This window comes from Ixodes scapularis, unplaced genomic scaffold, assembly GCF_016920785.2.
Source record: "Ixodes scapularis isolate PalLabHiFi unplaced genomic scaffold, ASM1692078v2 PGA_scaffold3__209_contigs__length_174095766, whole genome shotgun sequence".
NCBI classification, from domain to species: Eukaryota; Metazoa; Arthropoda; class Arachnida; order Ixodida; family Ixodidae; genus Ixodes; species Ixodes scapularis.
In genome coordinates, this window is record NW_024609868.1 from 90212240 (window position 1) to 90231563 (window position 19324).

The following is a 19324-nucleotide window of genomic DNA, read 5'->3' on the forward strand; positions in this document are numbered from 1 at the left end:
TGTCTCCCTTTCGCGACATCTGGTGCGTCTAGTCTGGTGTATGACATTGCCTGCTAGTTGTGCGAGCGGACGCACAGCAGCCTCAAGGCATCATCTGCTATATCACCACCGTCTATCGTCGTCTGCAAAGCCCGTGAGATGTGGACACGAAAGCTGCACGTCGGCGTCTGTTTTTGCCTTCGTCCGTCTGCTATTCCGCCCCATCTAAAATCTTCTGCAACACTCGAAAGAAGCGACCATGAAAGCAGCGTTCTAGCGTTCCATCATGCACGAACTGCAGTCTAATACCAGCATCTGTCAGCGTCTGTCGATTTACTGTAAGAAGTGACCAAGAAAACTAAAAATAATCAACAAAATGAATATGCAGTCCTTCTAGCTAGAACCCGCACAGCACTTCTGAAGGCGTGTACTTGCTACAGTTGTTTGCTGCAAACAAGGTTGGTTGCGATCTTCCTCTAAACATCTCGGTGAATGCAGAACGACTCGCACTTATAAAAATAAACTGTCAACGAGCTAGGCTCCTTGAGCGCACCGCAAATGCTGACAGCTATGTTATTGTCTGAAACTGAAACAGAAAGGCGATTTCGGGATATCCTTGAAAACAATAATGACTGGACCTAGATTATTTCTTTCTCAAGCATAAAAAGCTAGTAGATTAAAATGCTATTACAGCACGGAGATAGTTTACAACCAACCTTTCACATGTCGATCATCTCTCCAGCCAGTGAGAGATGAGGCACCTTGTAAGCATGGGGCGGGGCTTAGCTGGCTGTGACCTCCACTCTGTTAACCTAAATTTTGTCTAGCAACGTAAATATTGCTCAAAAAGCTTTTTTTTTTTTTTTTTTTGTGGTGAAATGTTTTTGTAAAGGGGCACTGAAGTTGATTCTTAGATCGTCCTTTTGTGGTGACAACTCCATCTAGACGCTCTAAGCATTCCAACAGACCCAAAATCACAATCGTGCGTAGCTTATTTTCTCGTTAAAAGCGTCTTCAAAGATCGCGACACACCCTTTTTGTGAAGAATTTTCTTCCGAGACAAGTGGTCGACGAAGGGCACTTGTCGGCGAGTTGCAGGCGATGGCTTCACCCGCGGTGGAAAAGAGGGGTCTTATTGGAATGTGCACCTATCGGACTCTCTTCGAAACAAGTTATAATAAAATCATTCGGTATTTGTGCGTATTGTAGGATTTTCATTGGTCCACACAATGCAGTCCATGAGAAAAAAAGAGTCCACATGTTTTTCTATTGCCTTGAGATGAATAGGCAGTTTTGTATTATAGGATTTGGTATATGTGGGAACTAACATCTTTTAAACAATATAAGATCAAAAACGACCTTTTTTAAAAATGACTTAAGTGCCCCTTCAATATATATGTCCCATTAAAAAATATTTTTTTTTATTGCAGTGTCTTTTTAATGTGAAATGGATTATGTTCTAAGATTCTGATTTGCAGTATGCTATGGCAGTGACTACATGCAAATCTATAATGCACGAATAATGCTGATTTGATGATGATAATGATTATAATAATAATTTTTAATTTGTTCAAATGGTGGAGAAAGATAAAATAAGCTTTACAATGAAGCTTGACAGGTCCTCTGACCCATAGGCAATCGTGAGCCAACATTTTGTACAATAGATGAACAAAAAAAATGCACACAAAAATACTAAATGATGCAGTAAATGAAGCAACAGTAGAATATCACTGCTGGAATCAAACCAACCACAAAAAGGTTATATATGTTAAAAGTATGTTCGATGTGGTAAAAAGATGCAGCATTAATCTATTTCTGGTATTGTGCCCAGATCTATCTTAATGTGTTTTTTTTAAGGCGATTTCAAAGCCGGGGAACGAAATGTCGAAGCATTTGCTGCCCATAGTTAGATCTGCCCATATACTATCTGACATTTTCTAACATAAAATAGGTGACCGGCGTTTGAGCCGGAAGTTTCGTCATTCGAAGCGAGGCACCACGTGACTTCACGGTTCCGGTTCGTCCGGTGCCGGTCGTGGCGCGTCCAGCTGCATCAAGAGCCCTTCTAGGCGTGGTAGCCGTGCTGTTTTCGCGGTGAAATTGGTTCGCAGTTCCGCGGTACGTTGTTCTAACGCAAGCCATAGAGGGCATACGATGTTCCAATTCCCGTGAAACAAAGCATGGAAGCAACGATGGGTCGTCGCTGTTAAGCGAGTGATGGAGCGAAGTGACCTGTGACAGACAAACGTCGGTGACCGTTTATGCGTGGCCAATATTGTTACAGGCCAGTAGAACGTGTTCTGTCTTCAGGTAGGGGCCGCGGGAAATAACGATCTCTAACAGTCTTTTGGCACCCGCCAAAAAGGTCTCGATTAAGCCGCGAAGGGGTGAGCACTGCTTGTTGTACAAGGCATCCGCGAGAACGCGAGATGCGATCTCGCAGGCAATCAGTTCATGGCATGACGTTTTGTCGACATACAGTGCCATCGCCAGGCCGTTTAATTTTTATATCGACAACTCGGAATAACTTTTTCTGTAATGAGCCGCCGCAGACTGTTCCCGCGAAGCGGCGGTGAATGGGTGGCTTACTATAATATAAATAAACAAAAGAACAGGTCAGCTTGCTGTAATATAAAGCAGTAAAAGCAAATGGCAGCACCTTCATATTGACCGATAATAAAGCGGTAGTACGACCCTGCGTAGCTCATATCACAATCGGTGCTCGTTCATGCATGCTTTCTTACTCGACATCATTAAAAAAAATAAAAATAAAAATAAAACGTGAGAGGGGGTGGGGGATATGGTAGTTTACGGGGGACAACCTAGTCGAAGTACGAAAAACGCGTGAGTGTTAAAAAGCAGGGGAGGAAGTGGCCGAGTGGGCTAACGCGTCTCAGCTCGGAGCGTGGAGCGAAAGCTTGCGCTGAGAACCTCCTGGGCTCGGTTCCCCACCGCCCTCGCCCGTTTCGATCTGGATGAGTTTCGTACCGGCACGGGTCCGTGTGATCACTACTGCGTGATGCATGTTAAAAACCCCAGGTTAGTGGTTGTACTGCACTGGCTAAATTTCTCATCTACTGCTAAGAGACCGATTACCCGTTGAGGCGCATCTCCATCATGGCTGTATAAACATACAGAGCAAACCAATTTTTAGTCTTAAAAAGCAAGGATTGTCACGTAGTCAGATGTCATCGAAACTAACTTGTGTATGGAAGTGGCGTTTCAATCGCGCGAGAAAACATATTACCTGAGTTTGAAACGCCGTCTGACCTTCTTCTTTCCCTGTCTTCAACTTTTGATTGCTTCAAGATTTTCTTACCCAGTCTCAGGTGTTCTAACAAAATGAGAAAAGTACGCCAGACCTCCGATCGGGCATTTCAGCTGGCCGCGTCCTACGGCTTACATTCGCACCTATTTCAGTCGTGATGTGATCTAACGTAACCATCAAAAATAAACAGTACCCAAATAAAAAACGCTGGCTCAAAAGGAAAACGAAACATCTAACCTCAGTTTTCATGCGAAGACCCGGAAAGCGCGGTGCGAGTGCAGCTTGCCGCCGGCCGCACTCGCTCTGCGCTTTCGTGGCCGTTCTCGATGCTTCTGCGTACCGACTACTACTTAAAATATCCGTAGAAGTAAGTTGAGACGTTCAGAACTGCGTAAGTCACCCAGCAGCAGAGGAAGGTGGCCCGGATTGATCGGGTTTCAACACCCGCACACGCTTCCATAGCCGTCCTGGGGCTGCGTCGGCTGCTAGCTACGAACCGGAAGTGAAGAATACCCAGAGTGCTTTGCGGCTGCTGCCAAACGCCGGTCACCTATTGCCCAAAGCAATTGGAGGAGTACACATACTTGGGAGTTTCTCCTCCCTTTCATCCAGATTGGAAAGGCATTTGGCATTGAGTCTCATGTCCTGAGTCCTGAAGAGACCAAGAAGCTCTACCCCCTGATGAATGTGGAAGACCTGTACGGGACGCTGTACAGCCCTGGAGACGGAACGGTGGACCCCGCTGGCTTCTGTACCTCCCTTGCACGGGCCAGCACCGCCAAAGGTGCCAAGGTTGGTCTGCACACTCAGAACCCTGGAGCCTCATATACCGGGCCATCTATCGATGCAGGATGCCAAACACTGCGAATTTCTTCTCTACCATGTGTGCTAAGGTTGGATCAGACATTTCTGTTTGAGTGCAACCATCTGTGTTGCTATTACAGCGGAGCTGTTAAGGGCTAGTTTCTTCAGGATTGTGTCTGCCAGCAGATAAATGTTGACACGACACTGCGGGCAGCTACTGTCATCTATGAGCGACGGCGGCAACCAATCAACCGGCTGTTAGTTGTCTGGTTGCCGTTGTCGCTCATAGATGGCGGCAATCTTTTCAGTTTTTTCACTCTGGCTTGCCGACTTGCGGCCGGCCATTACTTCATTCCGACCATAGTACAGCTTCTCTGGTCTTCCTTCTTCACCAGAGTGGAAAGGCTGAAAGTTTTCCTTGCTTTCCATTATGATGTGCTGTGCGGACATTGGTTGCCATATCAGCCCTCTCATCATAACCTGTCATAGTGCAGTCAGTCACATTCAAAGGCCGATGACTGAACCAACCTTTGTATTAGTTTAGTTATGAACTGTTTGACGTTGACGATGTAATGAAGGAGCTCTGAAGCTCTCACTCAAGACTAAATTGATTGAAGCCCAATACCCTAGCTGCAGGACAGTGGCATAGTAAGGCAAGATAAAATGTCAATTAGGGTCTTGCAGTCACCAGGAGGCCTTACTCGCAATCAGCGCTTTTCAATATGAAACCTGCCCTTTGAGCAAAATCTCTCACCTTGCAGATTTTCTTTTTATGCTGAGCCTACTTTATGCTATGTTCCCTTTGTCTACATTACAACCATAAGCCTAACAAGGGTCACAATCTGTAGATGCATATGTAATTTGAACATTGACTAATAAGTACCGTCACCTGTTGTGTACTCAAAAGATATCACCATACGCAAAGATGTGCAAACTTCTCCAGCCCGCGACCCCAAAAATACTTGAAAGCCGTCCGGCGACCCCCCCCCACTTCTGACTGTACTCAACAATGACTCCGCTCCCTGAGGACCCCGCCACCCCCACTATGTGCATCTCTGCTCTATCGTACGAATTGTAAAAATAAATGGTTGCTCGTCCAACACCACTGGCAGACCACAAACACACGAGATGATTGTGTGTTGATTGTGGATGCGGGCTAGAAGCCTCGTTTCGTTAATGTAAAGTGAACAGTATAGCTTCCCTGTCACGTGATAATCATCTCAGATGTCCTCGAAATGTACCCTTCCCCCTGCTTTCATTATTTTGTCTTCCTAGCATGCAGAATGGCATGCAGAAGCACAATGACCCTGCAAAAAAATGCACGATGCAGGCCTTCTGTAGACCGTCGTCGCAAAATCAAGTGTGACTCTCTTTTGAAAAGCGTTAATTTCAGACTTGACCGCAGGTGATCGAGAAGTGCTCTGTCCTGGGGGTCGAGACGCGCGTCGACGACTTCGGGACCAGACGAGTTTCGGGAGTGCAAACGCCATTCGGTCTTATACGCACGAATGCTCTCGTAAATTGCACAGGTGAGGTTTTGATCATCTTTTCGTGTGGCGCACGACTTGGAGTTTGGTCTGCTAGGTTCAAGTTTTTGTAAACCGATTCCGTCAGTCAAGTTATACTTGGTAGACACAATCAAATGTTTTAGACATTCTAATGTAGATTCAACTGGCAGCATCTTCTGATACCTCTATGAAATCAATATTGTCAAATGATTTTGGATGTTTTCAAAATGTGTGCAATCACGGCAGCTTTAACTCCGTCGAGTAGAGTGGTGGTGTCTTCAGTACCGCTATCCTGCGGTGCAGCGGAGCAAAAGTGGAGATGAAGAGAGGGAATACATGTATTCTACAAGAGTCGCTTTCTGGCCTAATTTTGGGGGAGTAAAGGGGAAAGGGTTATCATATCCTGCCAGTTATGCTGGCTTCACATACAAACTCCCAGAGGGAGAGCAAAGTCCGTTGGGCATAAGTCCGGGGGGTAGTCCATGCCTCTAGTGAGGCAAAGCGAGGTCCTCTGTGTTTTCTCCTCATAAGTTCAAGACTACAGCAGTCCCACAGGAGATGTCTGATCATAAGGCAGGCCCCAGTGTTGCACATACTGCACATTACGTCGGGGGTGGAGGGGTCCGAGGGAGGCTCCTTGTGTTTGTTCTCAACGCCGGCGGCAGAAATAGAAAAGGACTTCTTTCGGGCAGAATTCGTACATGCCAGTAGGCTGTAACAAAAATAAAGGAAAAAATCGGATTAACTTGATTTCTCTTAACCGAAGCCAAGACCAAATTGAGGTTTCATTAGTAATTTTCAGAAACCAACCTTGCAGCTAAGAGAGTGAAATTTGAGGCTTCTCACAGAACTTCCTTAGTATGCTAGACGTTTTGCATGAATGCACATGTGCATGGCAACACTGTCACCAGCAACATCTAGTGATAGTTGCAGTGGCATAGGGCAGGGGTTCTCAAACTGGGCTTTGCGGAACACGGGTTCCACAAGCTGGTCTCGTGGGCTTCGCAAACACCCGAATGGCCCCGCCCCCTCCCCACGCTGCGGGCTGTGCAGCAGGACCCTGTAAAGCACCTTCATCTCACTTTGTACTGACAATGCAATTAATTGATATGGTGGGGATATATGAGAAGCAACGCAAGCAACATTGCCTGCGATTGTACTTATGTCGCTTCTCGGTCGGCAAATATGGAGGGGGGGTTCCGCAGCAATTTTTTAGGCTTCCTGGGGTTCTGTGGGACCAAAACGTTTGAGAACCCTTGGTATAGAGGGAAAGAAATTGATGTACTAGTGGAGAAGATGGGGGGGGGGGGGGGGGGGGGAAGGGGATTAAGTGGTGCAAAATTATCAATAGTAGAAGCCAAATCTATAGTTATCAATAGCACAAATACTTTCTATAGTACTATCAATCCTATCGATGGTGCAAGCCAAATCTAGCTACAAATGGCAAAAATAATTCTGATATTACTACAGTGGAATCTCGTTAAGAGGAAACACTACTCCGGAAGGCTAACTTTTGAACCATTTGTCTTATTTACATGAAATTTGCAGGGTGTACTCATAGCTCTGGACAAGGATGCTGTGCAAATTTTCAACCCTATAAATTTATTTCATGATGAGTTACATAAAATGTTCATAATAAAAAAGTATCTGCTAAGGAAAGCTATCATTTAGAAAGGGTAATGAAAATGGCCAGTTTTTTTGCTGGAGCATACAGCAGAATACTGGCTTCAGACAACTTTGAAAAGAAATTTTAAAAATTATAAAATGTATTCACGAAAAGAAATATGGCAAAAAGTTTTTTTTGGTGTACATTTGATTTAAAAGAAATATAAACTTTTCATAACAAAAGAGCATAAAAATAGCAGAAAGTAAGTTCACAGTCGTGTTCTCCAGAAAATTTCAATATAGAAAAACCAATATATCTGCACGCATAATTTGATTATGAAATGATAGCTTCCCTGAACTGATATTCGACACTAAAAAGTGAAGCTGAGATAAATGCACTTAAAGTTTCATGATGACGTTTTAAAAATTTATTTTTGCGTCTTAAATGTCATAAATTCTTTCCACCAGTGTAGGTAATGTCTTCCTCAAACTTCTTCTGATATACTGACATTGCTTTCAGCTATTTTACTTGTAGATGACGAGTGCTATGCAGTGCAGCACACCTCACCAACATATAAAGAATAATTATTCTTGACATTGTTTGTCAGTGCACATTGACAAGACTTTGTGAGAGTGTTCTTTGTTATCCATACATGCCAAAACTTTGCAGTTCTGAATAGGCATTTTTTTTAAAAAAAAGGTGCAATTCAAGGTTGTGTCCCCCCTTTAATGAACCTGAGGGAAACCAGAAGTCTGTTTGAGATGCAAAGTTTCAATTACTGAGAGTTTCCTTCCTAGAAACATGTAGGACGGGACTTGCATGTTAGTTTGAATTATCTGCGAGTTTGAATTAACCAGATTCTCCTGTATCGATAGTTGACTATTGAAAAACTATTGATATTACTATTGATAGTAGTGTACTATCAATAGACAAGTATTTATGACTATGTGTCAATAGTTTTCAATACATGTCAGTCAACATTTGATTGATACGCCCTTACATGTCTCTCGCCGTGCCCTTTTTGGGTTATACTTTCATTTTTTTTTAATACCAGATAGTTTTCTGAAAGTTGACTATGATAGTAAACCGAAAGCCAATAATCAATAGTCAACTATCGATAGTTGACTATCGATAGCATTACTGATAGTCCACTATTGATAGCTTTTTCTTACTATTGGTAGTTTTTGAAAAACTATTAATAGTCAATTTATCTATAGTTTATCACTTGGGCAGTCAGAATTTTAGTCTGGATGGCACAGGCTACCTCTTTTTACAAAGTGAAAAGCCATAATTCATCCAATCATTTGAGGAAATTACCAGCTGTTAGAGGATTAACAAAAGTTTTAGTTGTTACTTTGGGGTGGGTTACATCTGCATTATTTTGACTGACTTTTATTCCATATATTTATGTTTTGATGATATCAAGTTTACTGGTTTTTGCTCCTACTTGCTAATGTATTAATTCAAACTAATTTTGCTAACTTATTTAAAAATAATCAGGTTCTTGTCCTAAAGAACAAGTACAGCTTGGTTAAAGCCTAAAAAAAATTCAACTTGACTTATAGTTAACATATACCTAAATTTATAATATGAGTTACTTGTCCCATACTGCTTCGAGTTTAATGACACTACTGAGAAAAAATCTGTCGTACTTAAACCGGAATCTAGAGAATATTGTGAGAAGGGATTTTAGTCAATCTACCTGTTTAAGATTTAAAAAAATTGCATTCGAAACAAAACTTTGTTCTTTACTTTTGTAATAATGACTTTTTTTTGCATCATGAAACACATGGGATGTGCTTGTAAAAAAAGAGTGAAGATAGCTGGTTTGTCATCCTAAAAAGGAACTATATGAATTTTAACACAGTTTTTGTATTTTGAAGAAATTCTTCGATTCATTAATATTAAAAGTACTCGATTGAGTTCTAAAATGGTTTTGGGGGTATGGCCACCGAGTTTGTGTTCATCCTGACCACAAATCTCGCCCTTAGCACTCATCTGATGTTTTCGCTTCTCACGAAAAGTGTCCCTTTAATGCTCGACTCCTTCGTTGCTCGGCGGTTGCGTGCCGCAGGCGCCTGGGCCCCTTACATCGGGGAAATGGCCGGCGTGAGTGTTCCCCTGGTGGCCATGAAGCACGCCTACGTGGTAACCAACCGCATAGAGGGCATCCAGGGCATGCCCAATGTGCGGGACCACGACCTCTCCCTCTACCTGCGGCTGCAGGGGGACGCCCTCTCGGTGGGCGGCTACGAGCCCAACCCCGTCTTCATTGACCAGGTGCGCCATCTCGGCTCTGCACACGACTCTTTGTGTACCGTAGGTCTGTGGGAAGGTTGTGGTCCCTGACAAGATGACAGCGGCCTTGTCTTTCGGTGTTTCCTACCTGTCTTACGAATGCACAGAAAGGGAAGGTGTCCAGTCAGAAAATTAGATACATTCCGTTTCGGTGCACCCATGGGACAGATAGAAAATGCCAAAAGGCAAGGCAGGGGTGCGGGGTTAACCCCTTGCCTACTCTTTTTTTTTTTTTTTCATTGAACGTACAGCGAAATATTATTTTAAACGGGCAATTTACATAAAAATAAGGCAAAAACATTTTCTTGACTTCCAGGTGGGGTATGTATCTTGCTCTAAATCAAGACTTCTGGTCCAAGTCCCACTGACGTGCAGACGACGAAGTCGATAGAATGCTTGCAGGAGTCACATAGTTTTCATCACTCCTGTCACTCTTCATCAAACTATTGTCCGATTCCAAAAAATCAGAAGGCCTGAAGGATTTGTTGTCACATATGCCTGAGCATTAATTACTTTCAAAAAGGTTTTGTATCTCTTCATCAGCTAAAACAGACCTCCGCGCCAAAGCCATATTGTTTTAGCGCAAACGCTTAGAAGCGACTGCATTTTTTTTTTTTTTTTGCTATAGGGAGCATTTCATTTTTTTGTCAAACAGCAAAACAAGCAAGCAAGCAACCCAAGGTAAATGGGGCAACAGGGATGGTTTTGCTATCTGACAGAAATTGTGCTAAACAAGCGCCAAAATCGAAACACAAGCCACACTTGTGGTCAGGCTTTGTGGTCTGTAGGGGGTGGCACAAGTGACACTCATTATTAGTAGGGAAGGGTTAACATTCTTTGTCAGTACTGTGGAGATCTGGAGTTTGACATATAACCCAGAAGCAGGGGGCAAAAAGAGATATGGATAACACAAAAGTCCCAACACGGCAAAAATTTTATTAAGCCAAGACATCTTTAGAACAGCGATGCAACAATTTTTGTGCTTTGCGCAAATACCGCTTAGAATGAATCCCCGACGTTAATGACGTGCGAAACACCCATTCGTTTTTCGCCACATGCAATCAAAGTTGAAGAAAAAAATTGAAGAAAAAATGAAAGCCGTTTACAATTTCCTGTAACGCCGGTTAGAGCGCAGCTCTTGAGGAGGAAGATGGAAGCGTACTGAGGGATAGGTGACTCCTTGAGGTCACGTGACCTCATGGGGTCGCGTGACCTCAGGGGCTCACGTGACCTCGGGGGTCACGTGACCTGAAGGGTCACGACCTTAGGGGGTCACGTGATCCCCAGAAGTCACGTGACTTCAGGGGGTCACGTTACCTTAGGGGGTCACGTGACTTCTGGGGGTCACGTGACCTCAAGGGGTCAGGTGACCTCAGGGGGTCATGTGACCTAAGGGGGTCACGTGACCTAAGGGGGTCACGTGACCTAGGGGTGTCACGTGACCTGGGTGGGTCACGTGACCTCGGGGGGTCACGTGACCTCGTGGTTACGGCGACGGCGACGCCGACGCCGCTTAAGCCGGAAACGGGCCCCTAAGAGCTGCGCTCTAAAACGCGCAGCGTTCACCCCGTCAACTCGCAGCCAGAACAAGCAGCCACGTGATCTGGAGCCGATTATATGCTGCCAATGTTGATTATAGCCATGCACTGAGTTCCAGACATTGTTATGGTTTGGCTATAGTCGTTATTACAGCGATTGGACACAAGCCGCTACCCGAGTGCTTCTCGAGCTGTTGATTATCATGAGCCCAAATCGACTGCCACGCAACGCTCAGAGCCAATCTATGAGCCGCGTTTAAATATATTGTCACTGGGCAGTACTGTGACTGCCCAGCTACGTCATCAAGTTTTGCGAAGGAGGGATTGGAAAGAAAATGCTCGCTTTTGTCCTTGAAATTACACTGCAACAAAGGAGTTTTTTCTTCAGTGGCGTTCAGGCCAAGTATCCTTGAGTCCCACTAGTGCCAGTACGCTCGTGTAAAGTGAAATACATTCCAAGTGAACATCACTGCGCGGCCCCTTTAGATAGGCCCACGACCTAGCAGAAATGCACACTGCACTTTTTCTCCCTGCTCGTGGGTTACCATCTTAAACCAGCTCGCCTGTACTCTCTCGCTTTAGTTTCAGTAACCTGAAGTTTGATTTCGGGTTATGCGAAATTTTGCGGCGGATTTTAAACCTTTATTCTCGTTTAATTCGTATGGTTCATTCATCTCCATAATGCAACTAGAGACCAAACATTGCCCTAAATGCTTGTGAAATGTGCAAGCCTTACCGAATTACCATTAGCATGTTATTTATAATTTTTATTTTTTATTTTTAATTGCCGTTTGATACTTGCAGCTTTCTATGTCTGAGACTAGAACTTATTGGTTCCTTCCACTTGCAGCTCCCCAAGAACTTTGCGTTCGGCCTGTTTGACCTCGACTGGGACGTCTTTGGAACGCACATAGAGAGTGGAATGCACAGAGTTCCGGTTCTGGAGAAGACGGGCATCAAATCCACCGTGTGTGGGCCAGGTAAAAAAAAGAAAAAATTGGCTGTCTCTTTTGTGTTTTTTAAATGTGTTCTAATTTCATACCATACCGAAAAAAGATCTCCTTTCCTCACCTTCACCTAAAACCAGTCTGTCGCACACATTGCAGTGAATGAATTATCCGTGAATTGGCGCTTCCAACTACCAGTCGTCTGCTCCGTAGTGGCAACTGGCTGCCTGTTGTTGCTGGGACCAGTGCTGTCTTCTTGCAGCCACGTCCCACGCTCTTAGCTCGCTCTGCCTGCCTTTGCGTCCTCGCTCCTATGCCCCTCTCTTGGATCTTTCTCCTTCACCTTGCCAACTCATTGGTTGCCACCCCACGCACTTTGCATTCGTTGCTGGTCCTCTTCATTGAGTGCAATTTTCGTTGGTGCTCCTCTTCCTTAAGTGGTCTTTTTCTTGGGGGCTCGATGGCATCACACCTTTTAACAAAGCACGCAAGCAAGTCTTGATAGTATGCATAGTCAGCTTTGCTTCCGAGCACATACGCACATTGGGAAATCCCCGCTCTAAAAGCAATTTGTCTCCATCGCTAGGAGTGAATTCCAGACTTTCCTTAAGCCTTCGCATGATGATTCCGACCACCGGATAGGATAAATGAATCGGTTGAAAGCAAGATTTGTAGTTGGGAAATTCGGTGCATGTTACATACGATAAAAAACAAATAAAAAAAACACGACACAGAGATAAAAAACAATTAAAAAAACACAAGACCCAAGGAACAAACAAGTTGGTGTCTGTGTCCTCATTTTCCGGTGTTCTTCGGTCTTTTCTTTTTTTATGTAAATGACTATGACATGGTTGAGCTGCAGAAACTTGTTTGAGGCATGACACTGATTTAGAACGGATGTGTGGCTCTTATCGCCGTATATATAAAAAAAAATTTTTATGCAGGAGTTGCACGGTTGAGCCTGCTTTACATCAGAAGCCAAGAAACTTGGGCTGTGAACCGCTCCGGTGTCTAAAGCCACCGACTTAACCTCCAGATTGTTGAATCTTTCTTGTTGCGTGCTCTGAAATTAAATGTTGCCACAGCCTGCAGCGTATTCGAATGGTGACATTTTGAATCTGCCACGAAAACCTCGGAGGGCGTATAAATAGGGGGCGCATCCCTTGACAAAATGTGCGACGAAAGTGTCCGGGTGGCTATCCTTCAGCATGAAAGGCATTTGGCGCCGGTTGCCATATCAGAAATCGACGTAGAATGGCATCGCGTGGAAGCTAGCTGACGCCAGTTCGTAATGCTATGAACTAAGGTGGGCATGCCAGCTTCTCGGACTCGCCTTAAAATACCGTGCATGCGCCTCAGTCCCGATAAACGCCACCCCTACTTTTGGAAAATTTCAAATAAAAGCGAAGAGCATATCGATCGCCGACCCCAGCAAACTTTCGAGGCTGACCGGTGTGTTCTTCCACATTGGCTGCCTTTCGTAGAAGCCGGTGCAAAGTGGTGAAGTGTTACGGACGTGCCTCGGTGAAAAGAGGTAAAGCTCGATGAAAGAGCGCCAGCGCGAAGCAAGCTCTTCTTTTGCGACGCAGGTGCTTTAAAAAATTAGGCGTTCTGCCACACCCCCATACTGCTCCCATACCACTCCGTTGGATCAAGCAAGGGCCCACCATGGGACCTAACGAGCGCTTGTCGCATTTTTTTCGTGATTATCTTCAATGCTCAAGCGGGTGCCTGGTCAATTTTCTGCAACATGGGATCTCGTTCTGAGTCCCTCGGACCCAGGCATTCCCCAGAATACTCTCGTGGGTTATCGAAATTTGCATATTTGCTCAACAGGCCCTGCTGCAAAGTAAAGCATTTTTCCAGTTCAAGCACTATTGTAACTCCTCTGAGTCACCCTTTGACGTATAACTTAGCCCTACACTCCCTGATATATGCATTATAGCTCACAAAGCCCTTCAGCATCTTCACTGCTATGTTGCATTGTTGCCAGTGATGTTTCATTCAGGGTTATAATATGACCCTTAGACATAGCCGTTTGGCTGCGCCTAGGATTTGTTAATACCTTTCCGTCCTAAGCCGTGACTTTATCACTTTCCCTTCTTGAAGCTCTTGGACCACCAGATGGTTTCTCGTAATATTTAGCTCCCTCTAAAGTTTCTCCCTAATTCCCTCGTTCATCCTTAAAGTTACCCGCAATCACATTAAAATTCCCATTTCTTGTTTCACCAAAACCGAGGCCGAAAATCCCTCGAAAAGGGGAAAAAAAAACCTGAATGGAACATCACTGGCAACAATGCAACATAGCAGTGAAGATTCTGAAGGGAATGGGAATTTTAATGTGATTGCGGGTAACTTTAAGGATGAACGAGGGAATTTGGGAGAAACTTTAGAGGGAGCTAAATATTACGAGAAACCATCTGGTGGTCCAAGAGCTTCAAGAAGAGAAAGTGATAAAGTCACGGCTTAGGACGGAAAGGTATTAACAAATCCTAAGCGCAGCAAAATTGCTATGTCTAAGGGTCGTTTTATAAAGTGGCCAGTAGCATTTCCTTCTCTTTAAATGTGCGATTTCATGCGTCTTTTGTGGGAAAATGCGCACAAAGTGTCCCGCATCACAGAAATTGGCTGTGATGCGCATCACAGAAAGGTAAAAAAATGTAGAAAAATATGCGGTGATATTTAAAATTTTTTCAGGGAACGTGCCTCAAGTAGGGAATTTTTGTACCCAAGAAAGGGAATTCTTTCACGTGGTATGGAACATAACTGATTGTCGCCGAGATTGGGATGGGTTCCTCTTCTATCGACTAAGAGAAAGGGCCTTGAAGTCAATCAGTATGAGAAGCTGCGTTTTACGGTAACCCATTCGCCAACTCCCCGACGGACGTCTCGAGCCCGGTCTCCTCTGGCCCCGTCACAGAGTCGTTCACGGCCGACCACAAACCCCTGCTGGGGGAGGAGCCCTCCCTGCGGGGCTTCTTCCACGGCTGCGGCTTCAACAGCCTGGGCATGAATGGGGGTGGCGGTTGCGGCAGGGAGCTGGCTGCCTGGGTGCTGCAGGGCAGGCCTAACCTGGACATGTATGCCTACGACATACGGTGGGTGCACCCCAAAGGGCCTGGCGGCAGGGGCCCCACCTCCTACTAGGGTGCCTGGGATACGTCTTCGCAGATGGTGTTTACCACCGTTTACACTTTTGTATTTGAGTGTGCTCAAGTGAGTGTCGTCTCTTAGTGATCACTTACGACGGGGAGGGCGCCACGAGAGCGCACGACACCAGAGTGCACGTCACGAGGGCGCTGAACAACAGCAGCAGTCACTAAGGTGCCTCTTCCCGTGGCGGAAATTTCAAGTATCGAAGCCCCTTCTGTAGTAACTGGGTTGTTATACAATGGATTGGCTGTTATTTGACAGCCAGCACTGCACAATACGGGAGTGCAGCTTCACATTTTATCATTAATCATAGTCCTGAACGAACGGATTGATTTCTAGCATGTTCTAAATTCAATATTTTCCTGACGTTCGCTAGAATTGAACATGATAATAATGTAACACCTGCACGTATCTTTATTCCTGGGAAAAAGCTCATTGCCAAACCAATTTTTTTCCACCCATATTGATATGTGAACCAGATTTTTGTTTCTGAGGAACAAAAATGACGGGTAGAATTTTCTCGAGAGCAAAAGTAGTGACCATTTTAAAAGGAGCACTTTATCAGTGGCAGCGACGACAGCTACGCGGTAATATGTTGAGTTAGGAATGGATAACCTGAACAGAATAAATGATCTTAAATGGTGTGACTGCGCAGACGGCTGTGTGTTTGATTTGTTTAAAGTCCCCAGTATCGATCACTCCCAAGGCGCACATATGGTCTCTTGTGATGCGCGCTCTAGTGACACGCGCTCTCATGTTGCACCATTCACCTGCAGCAGCACTCTGTTGCCGTGCGCTTTGCTGTCGTGGCGCCCTCCTGTTGCACGCTCTCCCGTCGTCGCTCTAGTGTCATGCGCTCTCGTGTTATACACTTACAACCATTATGAGAGGTAACGCGAAGTTTTAATCGTTATAGCCTATTATTGTTGAATCTGGACTAGAAACTGGTCGTTTCTAGTCTAGAAATTATATAAACTGATCATTATAAGCAGTCCACCGTTATATGTGCTATCATTATACCGTAAAATACTGAAGAAACGCCCACCCCCATTTTATCGAGATACGCGTAAAGCCAACTATGGGGCGCTTATTAGGACGCTTGATGTGTACTTGCCCAAATTTTCGAATTTCAAAATTGTTAATGGTAAGTGCTTGTACGGGTATGGGCGCTTCCTCAGTATTTTACGGTAAGTGGACTGCACTGTACAGCTTTTACGGCGAGAGGACACACTTGTGCTTCCAGGTAGTTCCGGAACTACACGTAACTTGACTGAAGGTAGGACCTCATTCATTCGAAGCTGGTCGGACAGCGAAAAATGTGCGAATTAAGCGGATTTGCGAATTACCTATCTAAAAACGTAAGAAAACAACAAAATATTTTGTGCAAAGCCTTGAATCTCGAAGTACATCTTACTCAAAACGAGAGGACATTGCCCGAAGTAGTCATCGATAGGGGGCTGCCGCGTTGTGTAATTAGCGGTGCCGAACATCATATTTTCAAGAAGGCTAACTAGGCGCAACATCTCAGAATCACCGCCGTTATATCTTGCGTTTGCGTTTTGCAGCGTGCCGCCTGTTCCATCTTCTCTCCTTTTTGTTTGAATCGGCTTTCGACTGTCCGGTTCTGCCTTTCTCGTTTTCAACTCTGTCATCGAGGCACTCGAGGTGCATAACTTGTGTTTAGTGTCACTGTGTTGCTGTGCATGCTGGTTGATCGACTTCATGTCTTCGTACTGCTTCCGAGCACCTGCACGACCACACACCTCATTTGCGATAAAAGTCGAGATCACCAAATGAAATTACTAATATATTTGTTTGCTGTCCTCGTTCCCGCAACACCGCAACTTTGAATGGCGTTTTTTTCTTTTTTTTATATTATTATTGTTTGTGTTGTTGACAAGTGCTGATTGTTTGGCAAGTTGGTATGGTACGATAGAAAACATGATTGCGCTTTCAAGACAGGGACATAGGAAGAACAGACACCACAGAGCGCTAACTTTCAACTGATTTAAATCAAGAGCCTTGGCGTAGAAACACACTGCGTCACCGCGTCACCGCACCACATTTCAACCAATCCGTGGCCCCGCCACTGACCGCAAGTACGCTAAGTCCTTATCCGCCAAGTCAATTGACACCAGACTGGCACGACACGTGCCGGAACTATTTATAGCGTCAGCCTCCATAATCTCTAACACTCTTATCTTTGTGTCTAGCGAGAACAATAGAAGAAGCAAATAATGGTTTGCACCTGCAGTCATGACAGTAACACGACAGATGGCCATCCCGAACTCCTTTCTCTTTCTGGTGGTGTTCCCTTAACCGTACATTTAAACATCTGCCTGTCTGGCCGACATAAATCTTGCCACATGAAAGCGGAATTCGGTACACCACTTCTTCCGTGCACACGACAAACGAACTCCTGTGCTTGATTGGGCAGCCTGCCGGTACCTTGCGGAATGGATATGTCATCTTGCACATTTTTGCGAGCTTTTCGGGTGCAGAGTAAACAACTTTTACGTTTACACGTTTTGCTATTTTTCCCAGACTGTGCGCTGTTCTGTGCATGTAGGGCACAACTGCAACTTTTTGTCTCGCTTGACCTGCCTCTGGGCGCGGGCTAACGTCCTTTCTAATTTTCTTAAGGACGCCTTCTGCTACAGATACAACCACAGCCTTTGGAAACCCGGCATACTGCAAGCATTTGTTTTGTTCAGTCAGACTCGAGGACATTGCATGATGGCAAGATTGTCGTCATTCGCTGGTGTTCTGTAAATCCTAACGATTGGCTCTTCATGTTGCATAAGAAAGTTAGATGGGGTCTGTTTTGCTGATTAAGAAAGTCACTTTCAGTTGTACAGAATGTTGTGTTGTGTTTATTGAACTTAAATTCCTAAGAAACGAAACACCTTTTTTTTCATTGGGCAGGCGGTTCTCGCCCGAGCTAACATCCAATGCACGTTGGGTACGAGAACGCAGCCACGAGTCTTACGTCAAGAACTACTCCATCGTTTATCCCAGTGACGAACCTCTTGCCTCGAGGAACATGCGCAAAGACCCGCTGCATGAGGTAGGAAACATTTTGCAGGCTCAACAGCCGTCTCAGAAATATTTTGTCTACTCGCAAGTTTCCCAATTTTCACGTTGCATCCCTGATTGGTTGGCACCTATACTGGGCGTCAATCACTTTGAGCTGCGTTGTCGATGCTAGGGCAGCTTCCACAGTCCTGCAGCCCTGCATTGCTAGGAAAGTGATTTCCTCTTGTCTTTCATTCACATGCTTTCAAGTAAAGGAAGTGCCAAACAAAACTATGCACTCATACAAGTAGCCTTCACAGCGTTGGAGCATTGCGGAAGTTATGCTCGCCTTGACAATATGACACAAAATTGTTGATGCTAAGCATAGCATTGATCTACCACTTCTTCGTTTTTGACTTCTTTCCACTAGTAACAAATGATGTGTCATGGCTGCATGACATGTGAGGCGGAGTCACTATGAGCGTGAACCATGGAGGGTATGTTATGCTACTATTACCAGTGGAGCCGCTGGGTGTTCACATAACACCAAAGGTTCAAGGCATGTGCTCATTGTCGCTCTCTCATTCAAGTGTCTGACCAGTACTAAGGTGGAGGCAACTGTATGAAGCTTGTTATAGATCAAGGTTTGCACTCACAAGTGCACCAGCTTGAACCCAGGCTTAAAGCTAGGAAAACGTCAAGAAAGGGAACAAAGCTGGCAGTGGAAACTATTTGCAGGGGATCAGAAAGAATGTACCGGTATAGTTTAAAAATAAAAATTCTGTTCATTTATGAAACTTTATTAGTCAAGTGGTTTTGGTGTCACTAATATGGCTGTAAGCAAGCTAAATCTGGATTGAGATTTCTCCTCCAGCAGACTGTACACAGTGCAGTTCTTCAAAAACATTCTGTGGCCCTAATCAAATTTGTCTAACAAATGCTTCATGAGGCTTGATACAGACACAGGTGAACGAATGTGCCAGTGCAGAGCTAGCCTCCACGAGGGACACTTCACGAGGCAATTTTTTGGCACGAAATGTAACTTCCTTTTTCTAATAATAGTCATGTTTAATGTCATTCACATTTATTCAAATATGAGTTAGTGTTTTCTTTCTGATGAAGTGTTTTAAAATTAAAGGTTGATTTATAGTTGTGACCAAAGGATGTTGACCTATATTGGTGAGCGAAAATTCCCGACCCCATCAATC

General features: G+C 44.6%; 1 protein-coding gene across 1 annotated transcript in view; it reads left to right on the top strand.

Annotated features, from left to right (window-relative positions):
- The window catches only part of LOC8036170 (sarcosine dehydrogenase, mitochondrial), a 79366-nt gene that overhangs the window by 3439 nt on the left and 56603 nt on the right, over window positions 1-19324 (top strand). Inside the window, exons 5-10 of the mRNA XM_040215795.3 lie at window positions 3860-4039; window positions 5457-5580; window positions 9240-9445; window positions 11852-11981; window positions 14869-15046; window positions 18027-18168. Coding sequence (XP_040071729.1) covers window positions 3860-4039; window positions 5457-5580; window positions 9240-9445; window positions 11852-11981; window positions 14869-15046; window positions 18027-18168 — 960 coding nt within the window. The remainder of the gene's footprint in view (window positions 1-3859; window positions 4040-5456; window positions 5581-9239; window positions 9446-11851; window positions 11982-14868; window positions 15047-18026; window positions 18169-19324) is intronic.